The following is a 14957-nucleotide window of genomic DNA, read 5'->3' on the forward strand; positions in this document are numbered from 1 at the left end:
GCATTTTATAATAAAGCAGTTCATGAGTCACAGTAGTAGTCAAATCAACATGAAAGTATGTGCATGAAATTATGTTTCCTTTTAACTACATATACTGTATATCAGCAGTAACAGTGTAGTAACATCAACAGTATATAGATATACATTGTGCAACATTGGGTTGATCACACTATACAAGAGACTTCAGTCCTTTGTGCCGACCCACTTTATTTTTGCTCAGTTTTTTCCTTGTATGGCGTTTTCTTTATTTCCTTTTTTCTCTTTTTGTCTCTTTTTTCCCAATGTCCTTGTTCATGGTCTATCTGCCGGGTAGAAGTTTTTTTTCCAAGCCTAGGGCCATGTTACACATTAAAACTGGTCATCAATTTCTCCATCTGACTCCCCAAGTTCAAATTCTGGTTGTGGATCATCTGCCTGTATTGGTTGCTGCAGGTCTGCAACCTGCACATGTCGGTGCAGGTCAGTCCATTACAGGCACGTGCAATCTGGCAGTTTGCACACACTTGCAGGACAACAGCTCCAAGACCACATCTGGTTTAGGTGGGGAACGCATCCAGTGAATGGCCAGCTTGCCATCGCTGTCGGTACGTACATCCATGAAGAATAGGGCTTGGCACAACAGGAGATGCCTGTAGACAGCAGTTCCAGATTGCTGCCTGGTAGTTTGCCCGTTCAATAATGCATATAGAGACAATCTCTACATGGTGGCAGCTGGCTGGATTCGATTTCCCCCCTTTTGGTGCAGAACAGTTTGTGGCGCAGCTTACTTACATCTTATTTACATCACCTGTGCTGCTATTGGCGATGTACATGCAACAGGTAAACTTCTCAATTTTCTGGAAGAGATCATCAGATACATTCCATGACTTCCCCAGTTGACTGAATATATCTTGCCAGAAAGGGTCCTCATCTTCAGAGCATTCAGCTTCCCTCGACCGGCGAATGCACTCACTGTGTCACATCCTGTGAAGGTGGGTAAGCCAATTAGGCCGTCACATACACTACGTCCGATTGAGCCTACCAGTTTTGTGATGTCCAGAAAACGTGTGCGGTTCTGTGTCCCACATTTTTGATAGATGGGACAGGCAATATCTTTCTGGAAGCCAAGACAGAGCACCATGACATCAGTATCTTCAGCTGTAATTACTACTGCCTGTGAGCCTGCATTAGATGCATGCAAGGCATGGCGAAGCAAATGAGTATCAGCTTCCTCATGCGTGGAGTGCAACTCTGCTATTTCCTCACACTTGTCCTTGGCCTCTTCGCCTATCTTAGGAACTCTCAAGAGATCCCTGGTCACATCAGGTGGTGCAATGGAGCCAGTGGAGAGGCCAACCAGATCAATGCCATTTGGAGCCACAGGATTGAACCAGTTATTCTCCATATGGTCAATGAAAGCCTTGACATCCTCATAATTTCTTTTGATCCTTGGACCCTGTAGATCTGGATGGGACAGCTTGTAACTGCCTTGACCTATCAAGTCTCTCAGATGTCTGAGGAACAAGGTTCTGTACTCGGCTGTAAGGTTATCACAGCTCCTGGCTTCAAGCTGAATCCCTTTGTCCCTCCAGCTGTCTGGGTGTCTTTGTTCACCGTTTCTTCTATGGCTTGGTCAACAGGGATTCGGGGAAAGGGATTGGTGGAGCCCATTTGAACTGAGAAACCCCCTTCCATGAATTCTGTATACACATCTGGGTGTGTGATGGGCAGTTGAGACATTTGGGCGTAATAGTAGGGAAGGTACCGTGCATAATTAATTTGGTCATATGCAAAGCACCAAGGAATCATTGCTCGAATGCTTGCCAGGTGAAGCATCCACTCTCCCTCTCTAGATGCTCGAATGAGGCCCAACATGATTTAAACCATGTCCAAATAAGACATCCAGAAGGCAGAGAGACTGCCATTTCCATTCTTTCCAACTCAACCACTACCAGGCAGCAATCTGGAACTGCTGTCTACAGTGATGTGCCGTGGCAGACCTGTCACTCTTGGTTCAATGAACCCTAAAGTCCAGTTTATAGACGACATACACAGAAATTACCGTTCACATGCGCAAGGCATCTTTATTGACAAACAAGGGAGACTCCCTTTATACTATGTGGATAAAAGAACAGCAAATTAATGATATTAAAACAATACGACCTGATATATCACGAAGGCAATTCGCTCCACATCTAGGTCTGCATGCAAACAAGCGTTCGGTTGAGCGCCTGGAGAATTCTGAAGTTCTTATCTATAACATTCAGTATATCAACGCTGTGGCTGTCAAGGCCTTCCTTCTTACTAGAGCACAGCTACTGTGCTCCACACTCTATAAAGTAAAGGTTGACGGCCCAAGGTTCCACAATGGACCATCAACAGGCATCTCCTGTTGTGCCAAGCCCTATTCTCCATGGATGGACCGACAACGATGGCAAGCTGGCCATTCACTGGATTCTGTTCACTGGAACAGAATTTGAACTTGGGGAGTCAGATGGAGAAATTGATGACCAGTTTTAATGTGTAACATGGCCCTAGGTTTGGAAAAAAACTTCTACCCGGCAGCTAGACCATGAACAAGGACATTGGGAAAAAAGAGACAAAAAGAGAAAAAAGGAAATAAAGAATAAGCCATACAAGGAGAAAACTGAACAAAAAATAAAGTGGGTCGGCACAAAGGACTGAAGTCTCTTATATAGTGCGATCAACCCAATGTTGCACAATGTATATCTATATTGATGTTACTACACTGTTGTTACTGCTGTATATACAGCATTATGTAGATAAAAGGACACATCATTTCATGCATATACTTTCATGTTGATTTGACTACTACTGTGACTCATGAACGGCTTTATTATAAAATGCTACTATTGAACAAATACTTAAAACAAGTCTGTGTTGTAACTGACTATGGTCTGATTAGTTTCGCGTTAAAACTGCTTGTTTAATATAAGGCTGAAAATCTGTCCCTCAAAATGAAATAATATGGGTAAATTATACATTTCCTGAATCCTTAGGGTCATGTCAGCATTCCAGATTTTGTGTTTTGTGCCACTGATGTTTTTTGATGGCACAGGACTAAAAGAAAAAATATGATTTCGGCAAATATTGTGTTAAAAATGTTTTATTCGAAGTTTGAAGAGCTCCAGTATCCACTGTACTTGTCCCACATATACACAAAAGGGCTTGAATGAAAGCTTAAAGTGTCCCCTTAAAAATGATACCAAACACTATAGTGAAAGATATTGAAATATGTACTCAACAGGTGCCAATACCAAGATATGCACCTGCATCTAAAATGGCTTTTTTCAATGGGGGAGGGTAACTTCAGCACCTGATAACACCAATTTAGCTGTGACCCAGGAAGGGTTATCATACCAAAATGTTATCTACAGACATAGAGCTTCTCAAAAATGATAAGTAACCTTTGCCACCTTTCGGTGTACCGACATCTCGTCTGGCCCATGGACTATATGGTCACCGTACACAGCTCCACTGACTGTGCTCCCTGGCGGATTCTTCCGTTCTCAAACTTTTTCATTGATTGATTGAATACTTGATTAGCAGTTTGCAAAACAAAACAAAAAAAAACACAGGAAAGTATAGTTGAATACAAGGTCTGCTAAGAGGATTTTAAACCCAAGAAAACCTATGGCTTGTTTCCATTGGGGTCCTTATACTGAATTCATCGCAACATTAAATGACAGACAAATATACACTAGCCTACTATACATCATACAAACAAAAATATGTACAGTTAACTGTTCGGGGGGCTTTGACTTTTACAGGGGCCAGTTTCGAATTGTAGCCACCTGTAAGTGCTCTTTTAGAGCAGTTTTGAAGGAGAGTAGGGATTTACACTCCTTTATGGGCGTTCCACATTTTTGTGGCATAGCAGGAGAACTAATTTAACCCCTTGTTAGAGCCAAATCTGGGTTGGACGTGATTGTGGAGCTCCCTCTGGTGTTGTGATTGTGGACTTGATTGACGTTTGTGAAGTATTTTGGCAGGTACATGGGTGTCTTTGCGGCGTAGTGTATCTTGTAGACCAGGCCCAAGTTGCTGTACTCTGTCTTCTACCCTGAGCCGTCCGACTCTAGCGAAGCGAGCAGGGGTTAAATGAGTTGTAGATGTAAGGCCAAGAAGCAGCCTTACCAGTTTGTTTTGGGATGTCCGGAGCCTTGTTTTTAAGGCCTTTGTGTTGTGGTACCATGAGGTGCATGCATAGTCAAAGTAACCTTTGATGAGTGCTCCTGTTAAGAGTCCTCAAAGTATTCTTACTGACCAGAGAGGAGATCCTGTACAACATTGTTGTTCTTCGGTTGACTTTTTTGATTACTCAAGTTGCCATTTTATCACTGGAAGGATTTGCCTCTAAATGTCATGTCAAGGTTCATTATGTATTTTTTTTGGCCACGGACACAGATCAGATAAAAAGATTTTGTGCTAGGGAGGGAGTGGGACCCCCAGGCCAAGCAAGATTTGTGGTGATAAAATGTTTCAAAAAAATGTTCCATTTCTTAAAAAAGAAATTCAAGGTGTTTTGAAAATAGTAGATCTGCAAGTTCACAATGCCTCACATGATCATCGCCACGGATTAATTGTGCCGGGGAGAAAACGATTGAGGCTGCGCAAGTCTTATTTGATTTGATTACATTTGTTTTAGTACTGTATAAAGTCAGTATACAAAATACATGAAATGTAATACAAATGTAACAAGAGGCAAGAAAGCAAAAAGGCTTACTTATCAGTCATTCACATATCACCTGCCTCCTCATAATCTGCTGTTGATAGCTTCCTCTTTCTGCCACATCCGTAACCACCATTGCTCCTGTAACTTTGAACTAGCAAACTATGCTTCCACCTGTAAAGCTTGGTCTTAGACTCAGAGGAAGTCCTGGAAGATTCTAGAGTGGCTGTCACAGTCTCCTGACTTGAACCCCTTAGAAACTCTCTGGTGGGATTTGAAGAAGTTGGTTGCAAAAACCAAAGAATATCAGTGAACTGGAGGGAGGCCATTGCACATGAGGAATGGGCTAAGATTCCTCAGGATTTCTACATTTTGAGACTGGCAATAAACCTGATTTGCTGTGAGGTCTGAATAATGTGCAACTGCGTATTGTATACATAACTACATAACTCTCTCTCTCTCTCTCTCTCTCTCCCTCTCTGGTAGGGAAGCTGAGAGGGATGGCATAGCAGAAGCACTTGTTACCCTGTATATTTGTGTTATTATCTCCAAGGCTGTATACCTTTGTACTTTTTTGTCATGAAAATCATGAAAACCAGAGACAGACAGATGCTTTTAAGAATAAAAACACACTTATTACTGTCTATCACGTTTGTGTCCTTTCTTCCTCTTCTTTGCTCTGTCTAAATTGCCCTTTGGTGGCTTAGAACTTCTCATTGGTACAGACACAGCAATGCACTCACCCGCTATTATTATTTAAAAATACCACCTATGCTCAGAAACACCCCTGCACATACAGTATCTTGTCTAAAACTGTGTCGTGCAGAGTCACAACATTCACATATCTGGCAGAAAATGTGTTTCTGAGATCAACACATTTGACAGTTCTATGCAAGACTGTCCGCAATACACATACCATGCAGCTGTATGACAGAATAGACTTTCTGAACATAAAAAGGATCAGAAGTTGGAGGGGCCGAGACCTAGTTTAATATGACAAACTATTTTACTCAATATTATGTAGTAGGGGGTCCCTGCTTCGTCTATATATATATATATATATATATATTTATATTACACACACATAAACACACAGAGAGAGAGAGAGAGAGATCTACTACATATCTCTGGTTGTAAAATCCAATGGCACCCTCTAGTGGCACCTATTGTAAACACCTGTTGGCTTGTTGTAAAAACTGTGTGGTCTAGTTGACTTATGCCCACTTTAAGTTCTACTCCCCACACAGACACGTTTCTAGCTTATGCATGACAATCAACAGAATTACCAGGCATCACACTAGACTAGACCATTGATTCTCAACCTTTTCAACCTATTTCTACCCCCAAAAAGAATTGAATATTAGCTGGGGACCCACCACCCTGACAAGCACTTGGAATTGTAGAGGTTGAGCTGACTTTGTCTGACTCGGTTTCACAGATAAGAATTGTGAAAATAGCTGATCTACATGTTCACAACGCCTCGCAACAATTTTTGCCTCTTTCATAGAATCGTAGGTAATATTTGACAATTTGGCCAATGTTTGAACATTTTTTATAGTATAGCTTTAAAACGTTTGTAAAATGTTCTATATAAAGAGTTGCTGAGTTTCACCCAGTCTAAAAAAATATATACTTCAGCATATATGAATAATATATGATATGAATAATCCTGTGAATGAAGGTGCATTGAAATAAGTAAAAACGGTGTTATGTAGTCAAACAAGACTTTATACAAAACACAGGGAATAGTTACAAAATAAACTGTCTAAATAAATATTTTAAAAACACAATAACTTCAACTACAAGTTTTCAGAACCCAGTTAAGTTTTAAGTCTAGGTCCATCAGTCAATCAGGCGACATGAAGCAGCTGCTCTGTTTATGAACCGACAGAGAGGACTGATGAAGGATTGTGGAAGTGCAATGAAATAAACATCACTTTCATAACCACAGCTATGGAAAATGACAGTAATTGTGTCTTGTTTTTTTTTTTTTTACAAGACATCTGAATACAACGGTAGTAACACATAAAAGAGCATGATTAAAAAAGAAACAACACTAGTTCACATACTGTAGTAGCTCATTACCTAATGGCATGTTAATAGTAATGATAGCATATAAATACAAGCTATTTGATAATGCATTCCAACGAGCAAAAATATGTCTTTCATATATTTGTTTTACTTTTCCATACTTGTTTTTAAAAACAAATTGTCAAAGTTATGCCTTCTAACTCATTATGTCTCCTAGTAGACAACAGAACCAGTGTATATAGTTTAGCAGATATTTCATTGCAAGCAGACCTGACCTGATGCTTAATAAATGTGAGGACGATGATTGTATATGAGTGAGTGTAAACTTTGCATAACGTGAAGGGATTAGCCTCATTTCTACACAATTCATCTCAAAACCTCTAGGAGACCCCCGCCTGCAATGAACCACAATCAAACCGAAGGCTCTCTCATTTAGTTAATAGTCAATCAGAACATGCCGGTGGGCAAATCCTTGCTAAACATTCCGTCAAAGTCCAGTTCCCTGCTCATCAATTCCTCTTCAACACTATCGAGTGCCCACTGGTGGTCGGTTAGTTCCAGTGCCTCCCACTCAGCCTAAAATGACAAAAATTAAGAAAGAAAATAAATATAAGAAAGACAAATTATGTAATCCTGCTTTGTTAACCCATTAAGACCGGGAATGCATCTGTGTAATCACTTTAAACATTAGTTTTATACTTTGGCTATTCAAAAATAGCAGATATACAAGCTCATACCACTTAGATCTGCTGTTTTTGAAAAATCGTGAACATTTTTGCAAATCTTTGCTTGTCCCTGGAACAACAAATTTGAGATGGGGTTCCGCGGCCAAATACATATAATTTTGGGGGTCCTTGACATGAAAAAGTTTTGTTCCAGGAATTCCCAGAAGCAAAGATTTGAGTTAAAAATGTAGTTTAAAAAATATATATATATTCAAAGATTTGCACAAATTTTCACGATAAAAATAAATAAATAGCAGATCTACAAGCTCATAGTGCGGCACTCGGTGCCGCGCTATGAGCTTGTATATCTGCTATTTTTGAATAGCCAAAGTATGAAATAATGATTATAGGCTATAGCTAAAAATCTAAAATGACAGAGATGCGTCCCCAGATTGAATGGGTTAATTTACCCTAAACCTAAAGAGAAAACACACGCTATACCTTGAAGGCTTTATTTGTATCTGCAGGCATTGCCATGGCTGCACCGCTCATTTGCTCCTGCATGATCCTGGACTGGTCAGCACCTGTGGGGAATTATGTCAACAAATACTTTAATCACCTTGGAATTATATATCGGTGGTCTTCTGAGGGAGAGTGCTGCCAGTCACGGTATGATAACATTAGTATTACATGATCCTTTTCAGACTGAACAACGTCAATATCAATTCAAGACAAAAAGTATTTCTACAAAACCATAAATAACAACGCTTAAACAGCAAGCACTAGTATGTATTCAGTTTAAAATAAGTTAAAATAGGCATGCCTGTCATTGTGCACAAGTACGGCCTCACTAGCTTTAAAAAGGTGCCTGTGTTACTATACCCTCACACACCTAAGAGGTGAAAAAAACTGTGATGGAAATTAGATAAGAATTACCATTATCTTGTCCAAGGATTAATGAATACATGCTCCGCAGTCCAAAGACATTCAAGAAATACCACGATGCTGAGCTCACCCTAGAACAATGCACACACAACAATACGTTAGCAAATAAATATGTATGTAGATCATTATGATATGTATATGTACTGTATGTGTGTGTGTGTATATAGACAGACAGACAGATAGCTATAGTCGATAACTTTCTATTCTTACCAAGACGCATCCAGAGAGAGCAGTTCTATTCCTTGTTGCAACATGGGCTTGAAGCGTAGTGTGAGAGGGAAGGGAACTTTTGCTGTGTAAAACAAAAGGAAACAAATCAGCTTGACACATATTCCAATTTGATACATTTCATACCTCAACACAGTACATAAACAACATATTATTGGATACTTGGTATACAGATTTATTAGGAATGCACTTTCATTTTGCATTGATTCACCAACTACTGCGCTGTGCTGAAGCATTACATTCCACCCCTGTTGTATTTACTATTGTGATTTTGTTGATTGTTGATTGTAGATTGTGTAATTAACTTCATTGTAAAAATATTTCTTCTGCTCTTACATTCTAATCTGCTACAGTAAAAATATTAGTTTCCCCTCAGTGGAATCATTTGGGGATATCCGTATCCGATAGAAGAGTTTAACTTTTGAAAAATTCTCAATGCATGCAGCAACAGCAGATGACATTTATAGAGGTATAACTGAATACTAATAATAACAATTATTATTAAGTCTGAAGGTATGTACTGTAGATGAGGACCTTACTTGTTACAAATCCTGAAAAGGTCCAGTTGATCCAGCCTCCAATAAGGATCATAGGGAGCACGTTGGTCACGTTGCCTTTCATCATGTCTGTCAGCATACTGGGATCTGGGTAAAGACACAAGCAGCAGAGAGAGTACATATCACCGAGTCCAGTTCAATGCCTTCATTGCACTTGAATCCCTATTCTGGGGCGTAATGTTAGCAGAAAACAGACGATCTACAAGCTCACAACACGCAGGCCTGTCACAATTATTACACAATCGTCTAATCGCAATTATTTGAGACTAGACCATACCCGGTCGGCGCAGCGCAGCCGTGGGGGGATATGCGCACATGATCTGGCAACCCGGGAGGCAGTTCGTCCCATAGCTGGGCAGCCCCGTAACCATGGCGACAGTGTTTGACACAAAAACGCTAATAAGAAGCTGAGATTTGATGAAATTGAAAAACGGGCTTCACAGTTGTGTTCAGATGGTAATGGTCAATGGCTGTGTGCAAAATCAGAGCAATTGGTCCAGCCAGTGAGGAGAACCGGGTAGCTTCACCTCCACTACAAACGCACAGAGGTTACTAGAATTATAGTAGGATAGTAGGATAATCGCAATTATTTTTGCATAATCGTCATAATCGTTTCCGTGTTGAAAAATGTTCACACATTTTCAAATATTAAAAAAGCAGAAATACCAGATCTACAAGCTTACAGCGCGTCACTTTGTGATGTGTTGTAAGCTTGTAGATCAGCTATTTCTGCTTTTTTTCTACATGTATAAAATCATTAAATATGTCAATAATTTCTTAGCCTAAAAGGCAAACAAAAATAAACGTTTTATTCATATGTTCCAACGCTCAATGCCAAACACATTATTTGAGTGACAATTAATCGTTAACTTAGATTCCTAATCATGACAGCCCTAACAACACGTAGCGTGATGTGTTGTGTGAGCCTGTAGAACGGCTATTTTCGGCCTCAATTTCTTTTTTTCAGCGGGATGTCAAAAATAAACTGCGAGAGATACAAGTTGAAACCAGTGCAGAAATCCAGCAGGAGCCTGATTGAGAAAACAGTCTCGCCCGCTCACGGCTCTACTATCTATTGAACATTTCCCTGCAGTTCTGAAATCCATGACCTGATGGATGAAGCTGGATCAGAGCTTATCATAGTCCAAGACAAAGACATCATTAAAAGGCATCTGGACAGTATCACAGATGTTGCATAAATGCCACATTTACGATGCCGTCGAGCCGGTTCTTGTTCTCAGACGTTTAGGTTGTCAAACCAGGTTCTCATGAGTCAGATCATCACAAACGTGAAATCTGCTGCGCTTCCTTAACAAACACAACCACTGTTTCAAATGTCAGCTGTCCCTTTTATGCTGAGTATACATCAATATAATATATATAATCAGAATAATCTCTATTGTTACATCACTGGTTTGCAGGTTTTTTATGTGTGCCCCATCATTTGGATAGAGCAGGAGAGGTAAGAAGAAAAGAAAAGAACACAGGATACAAACAAGTCAAATGATCAAAGATATATACATATAGTACAGGGGTTCCCAAACTTTTTTATACCAAGACCCCATATTATGAGGGATTTTTTTTGGGGCGATCCCATCAGCCCCCCCTCCCCCTTCCCCGCAATGGAAAACTCCACAAGGGTACAGATGGAACCAAATGGACCCGTGGTCTATGTATTTGTACCACCTGCTCATATTGAACATAGTTCCTAAGTAAATCGTTTATGAACAGCTAAAATCAGTTTGTGTGCCTCAGCCTCTGCATGCAAGGGCTTGCCTTGTGTGAATGTGTGTTTTCTTGTGCTGCTACTTGATCTCAGTCGGTGTTGGAGGCGGAGCTGTCAGCTGTCAGCTGTCAGCTGTGTGTGTGTGTGTGTGTGTGTGTGTGTGTGTGTGTGTGTGTGTGTGTGTGTGTGTGTGTGTGTGTGTGTGTGTGTGTGTGTGTGTGTGTGTGTGTGTGTGTGTGTGTGTGTGTGTGTGTGTGTGTGTGTGTGTGTGTGTGTATGAGTGCAGTGGCCGTCATCTTCAAGTTGGTCGGGACAACCTCACTTTTTTCCCCCCTTCTTTTTTTTTCTAACCGTTTCTTGATAAAAAAGCATGTGTAGCAGCAGGTATGCACATGATGTATGATATCCAGTATATGATATAAATAAATGCACAAAATATGTGTGTGTAGTCTGTCTTGTGCAGAACTCGAGTGATGTCTGACCGATCGACTTCTACCATGATGCATGTATCACAGAGGACCAGGGTGTGTTGTGCCGATTGGTAAATCAATCTGCACTTAGCTACACATCTCAAAAACAAAGGTTGAGCACTGCTTAGAAGAGCTATTGCATCTGTGCTACTATCGTGCTTTGATTAGAGGGTGGGTAAGACAGGTCTGCTTCCACACTGTTAGGATCAATGTTTGAGTTTTCAATAATAATAAAATCAGAAAGAATATTACCGGTCATTGGGGAGGGAGGGACGACGTTTCTTTTGGTCTTCTTGAAGAATCCATCTTCTTGATTATTGAAGTAGAACTTCCTCATCAAGAAAGACTAAAATGGAAAGACAATGCAACATCAAATAAAATAAACATATCATAAGAAATGCACGTCTTGCCTGTAGAGGACTTGTTTAAATAATATTTGAAATTAAATGCAAAAATTACCTGTTTGGGAATGTACTTCCCATTTTCTCTGAGAATTCTGCTCCTGATAAGCACCTGGCTGGATATTGAAATAAATAAAAAAAATACATACATTAATGTGTTTTATACATTGTGGTGGATCTCCAGGACTAGTTCACATGTAGATTAGCGTACCTGTCAGACACTTGTTCTAACGTCAACTTCTTGTCACTTTGAAGAAGAATGGAAACATAATGCCGAATGACCCCAACGAGGAATGTAATGAAGACAATGGGAAGCACCACCCAGAGTCGGATATTGGAGTCCAGCAGAAGCTCCGGCTCAGCCATAACTTGTCCTAACAGACCTAACAATGAAAGAAGACAACAGTAGAACAAAAATCAATGTGAGAGGTCTGCATGAGAGAAAGAAAGTATGAATGAAAAAGATTAAGCCACAAATATACTGCGTGTGTGTGTGTGTGTGTGTGTGTGTGTGTGTGTGTGTGTGTGTGTGTGTGTGTGTGTGTGTCAGAGTAAATATGTAGATAATTTGTTTGTTTTTATTGATCTCTCTCCCCCTCTTCCCCCTTCTTCTTCCCTTTCCCCTATGGAAATAACAAAAATGATGGAGCATGCACAATAACGAATTTCAACCACTGTGTTTTACATCCATTATCCTGTGATGTGACAATGCAGTTGATTCTGAGAGTAGCCATCTCTGATCAGAAATCTAATATTGAGTAATGAATAACTCTAATCCAGATTACTTCATAACTAATACAGAGTAATTAACGCATAATAAGATTTTGGCCAAAGCCATAGTGTATGAGTGAGTGCATGAGTGGGGAGGTTGCATAGCTATGTTCCCTCAGCCCTATGGTCCCTCAAACTTAACCTTAACCCCGGTGTCCTGGCCAACCTTAATCTGTGGGAACAGGACTGACCGCACTCTGACAGCATCATCACCCCAAGTAGTTCTCCTGCCTGTTGAGCTTACTTGACTGATGGCTGTTAAAGGACGACTTCACCCATTTTCAACCTATCTTCATATATAATTGGTCCTCACTAATGCTCATAATAATAATATGGTACCATTTTTGTCTACTCGGCCTGTGTCTCAGAGGAGGACTGTGGACAGTTCAGAAACCTGCCTACCAGTGACATCATCGATGGCGAATCCAAGCAAACAGAAACTGCAGGATTTATTTTCCTGGAAAGTTAGCATTGAATAATTGAAGCCATTTTTCTCGCCTTAATAAAAATCGAAGAATTGTTTGCAAAAAACAACAACCTTCGGTTTCTGAACTGTCCACAGCCCTCCTCTGAGAAACAGACAGAGTAGACAAAAATGGTGCCATATTATTATGAGCATTAAAGTGAGGACCAATTATATGAGGATAGGTTGAAAATGGGTGAAGTCGTCCTTTAATGGGTTTATAAATGATAAAGGAGCCATGTGTTAGAGTTACGTTGACATAGTAGTTGTTGTCACAGATTAATGGACAGACAGACATTGAAGGATGGATGGGCTTGCGGTTAGCTAGCTAATAATCGCTAGCTAAATTTAGCTATCAAGAGACTAGCCCCGTTTGGAACCTCACTCTCCACGATAGCTCTCCGAGATAAGGTCCCACTGTACCGGCTCGCGGCAGAGGTAGAGTCCGGCAAAAGTCAGTGAAGATCACCTTTTTTCGCAACATCGCATCCAAAAAGTAAAGCTAGTCTCAGACACCTGCAGATGTTTGCAATTTCGCCGGAAAGTAAGATTTAACCGACGGTGTTGAAAAAAACGTTTAAATCGCTTATTTAGTCAGAATGTGCCATCATCATGTTTTCCCATTATCCAAATCGGGAGCGGTACTGACACCTGCCGCCAGGGGGTTCTTCCGGGTTGAATGGGAAAACATGGCACAGGCTGACCAAATAAGCGATTTAAACGTTTTTTTCAAACCCGTCCTAAACATTTTACTTTCCGGAAAAATCTTAAACATCAGTAGGTGTCTGGGACTACCTTTACTTTTTGGATGCGATGTGGCAGAAAAGGTGATCTTCACTGTATTTGGACGGACTCTACCTCTGCCGGGACGCGGTACAGCGGGACCTCATATCGGACCTCATATCCAAACGGGGCTATGCTATAGACCTGTAACCATAGGTAACCAACCACCTTAAAACGCCTCATTTCTGTGTGGTGGTAGAGTATGTAAAACAATGTTAAAGCATGACATTACTGTTCCACTGTGACTTGTTTACAAGATCAAATAATCAGACACCAAATCATTAACGTTTATGTTGATATAACACATTGATCTGCACATGGAAAAGCGTTGTTTCTCCCAACGTGGGTTCGGATAAACGGGCATTCTAACTAAACATTGATCCAAAGGCTGGTTGAAGCTACAGCACAATGCAAATGTATTTTTCATCGTTTGCATGGCAGGCTAATCATGGTAGCCAACTGAGGCTAGCATTGCTTCATTGACATTATTGTGTAGCAGGGTCTGATTGTGAGTCAGTGTGAGGGTTGTTCTCTTACCACAGGCTTCTTTCTGGAAGTGTTGACACACGGTAACCTTATTTCTCCTTTTTTAATGTCCGTGTTGTAGCAGAATAATGTGTCATCAGTATAATAGTGTGGAATGATCCAGATGGCATTAGTTTAGTTAGCTGCTGCTCCAGCCATTGTGATGGTGATGAGGCTGTACTGTAGGGGGAGGAAGAGGAATGATGAGGAGAGCACATTTTACTGGATTTGGATAACCAAAGCCAGTGTTGCCAGGTTTTGCGAGAGAAGTAAGCAACCAGGTCTATGAAAACAACCACCCCAAAAGAAGCGACTATTAAAGGAGAGATTTGTTTTGTTTTTTATTTTTTATAGATTGTAGCTTGTAGATCTGATATTTTCAAAAGCAAATTCTTGAAAAAAAAGTGACAAAAGGTGGAATATTTTTTGAAACATTTTAACAACACAAATCTGGTATGTACAGAGGTCCCCTGGCACAAAATATTTGCAGATGGGGGGTCCGTGGACAAATACATATTCATTGGGGGGGGGGGGTTCCTTGATTTGAAAATGTTTGAGAAACACTGGTTTAAACAACATTTAGGAAATATAAAGCAACAATAAGCAATAAGCAACTACACTTTAGAAACAAGCCCAAAAGCTTATAAAGCAGACCTGGCAACACTAAAGCGCATCACTGGCTGAGACCAGGCTGAGACTACAGCGCTGCCTGGCGGTGAT

General features: G+C 40.4%; 1 protein-coding gene across 1 annotated transcript; it reads right to left on the reverse strand.

The window, feature by feature from the left end:
* Positions 1–6379: 6379 nt before the first annotated feature.
* Positions 6380–14417, reverse strand: emc3 (ER membrane protein complex subunit 3). The gene is made up of 9 exons (XM_084061309.1): positions 14250–14417; positions 11907–12078; positions 11754–11811; positions 11547–11640; positions 9081–9185; positions 8524–8605; positions 8305–8384; positions 7870–7952; positions 6380–7279 (listed from the first exon to the last, which is right to left on the reverse strand). Exons 2-9 carry the CDS (start codon positions 12059–12061, stop codon positions 7151–7153), a joined length of 786 nt encoding a protein of 261 aa, XP_083917435.1. The 5' UTR covers positions 12062–12078; positions 14250–14417; the 3' UTR covers positions 6380–7150.
* Between the last annotated feature and the right edge of the window lie 540 nt (positions 14418–14957).

The sequence above is a fragment of the Gymnoscopelus microlampas genome (assembly GCF_963454915.1).
Source record: "Gymnoscopelus microlampas genome assembly, chromosome: 7".
NCBI classification, from domain to species: Eukaryota; Metazoa; Chordata; class Actinopteri; order Myctophiformes; family Myctophidae; genus Gymnoscopelus; species Gymnoscopelus microlampas.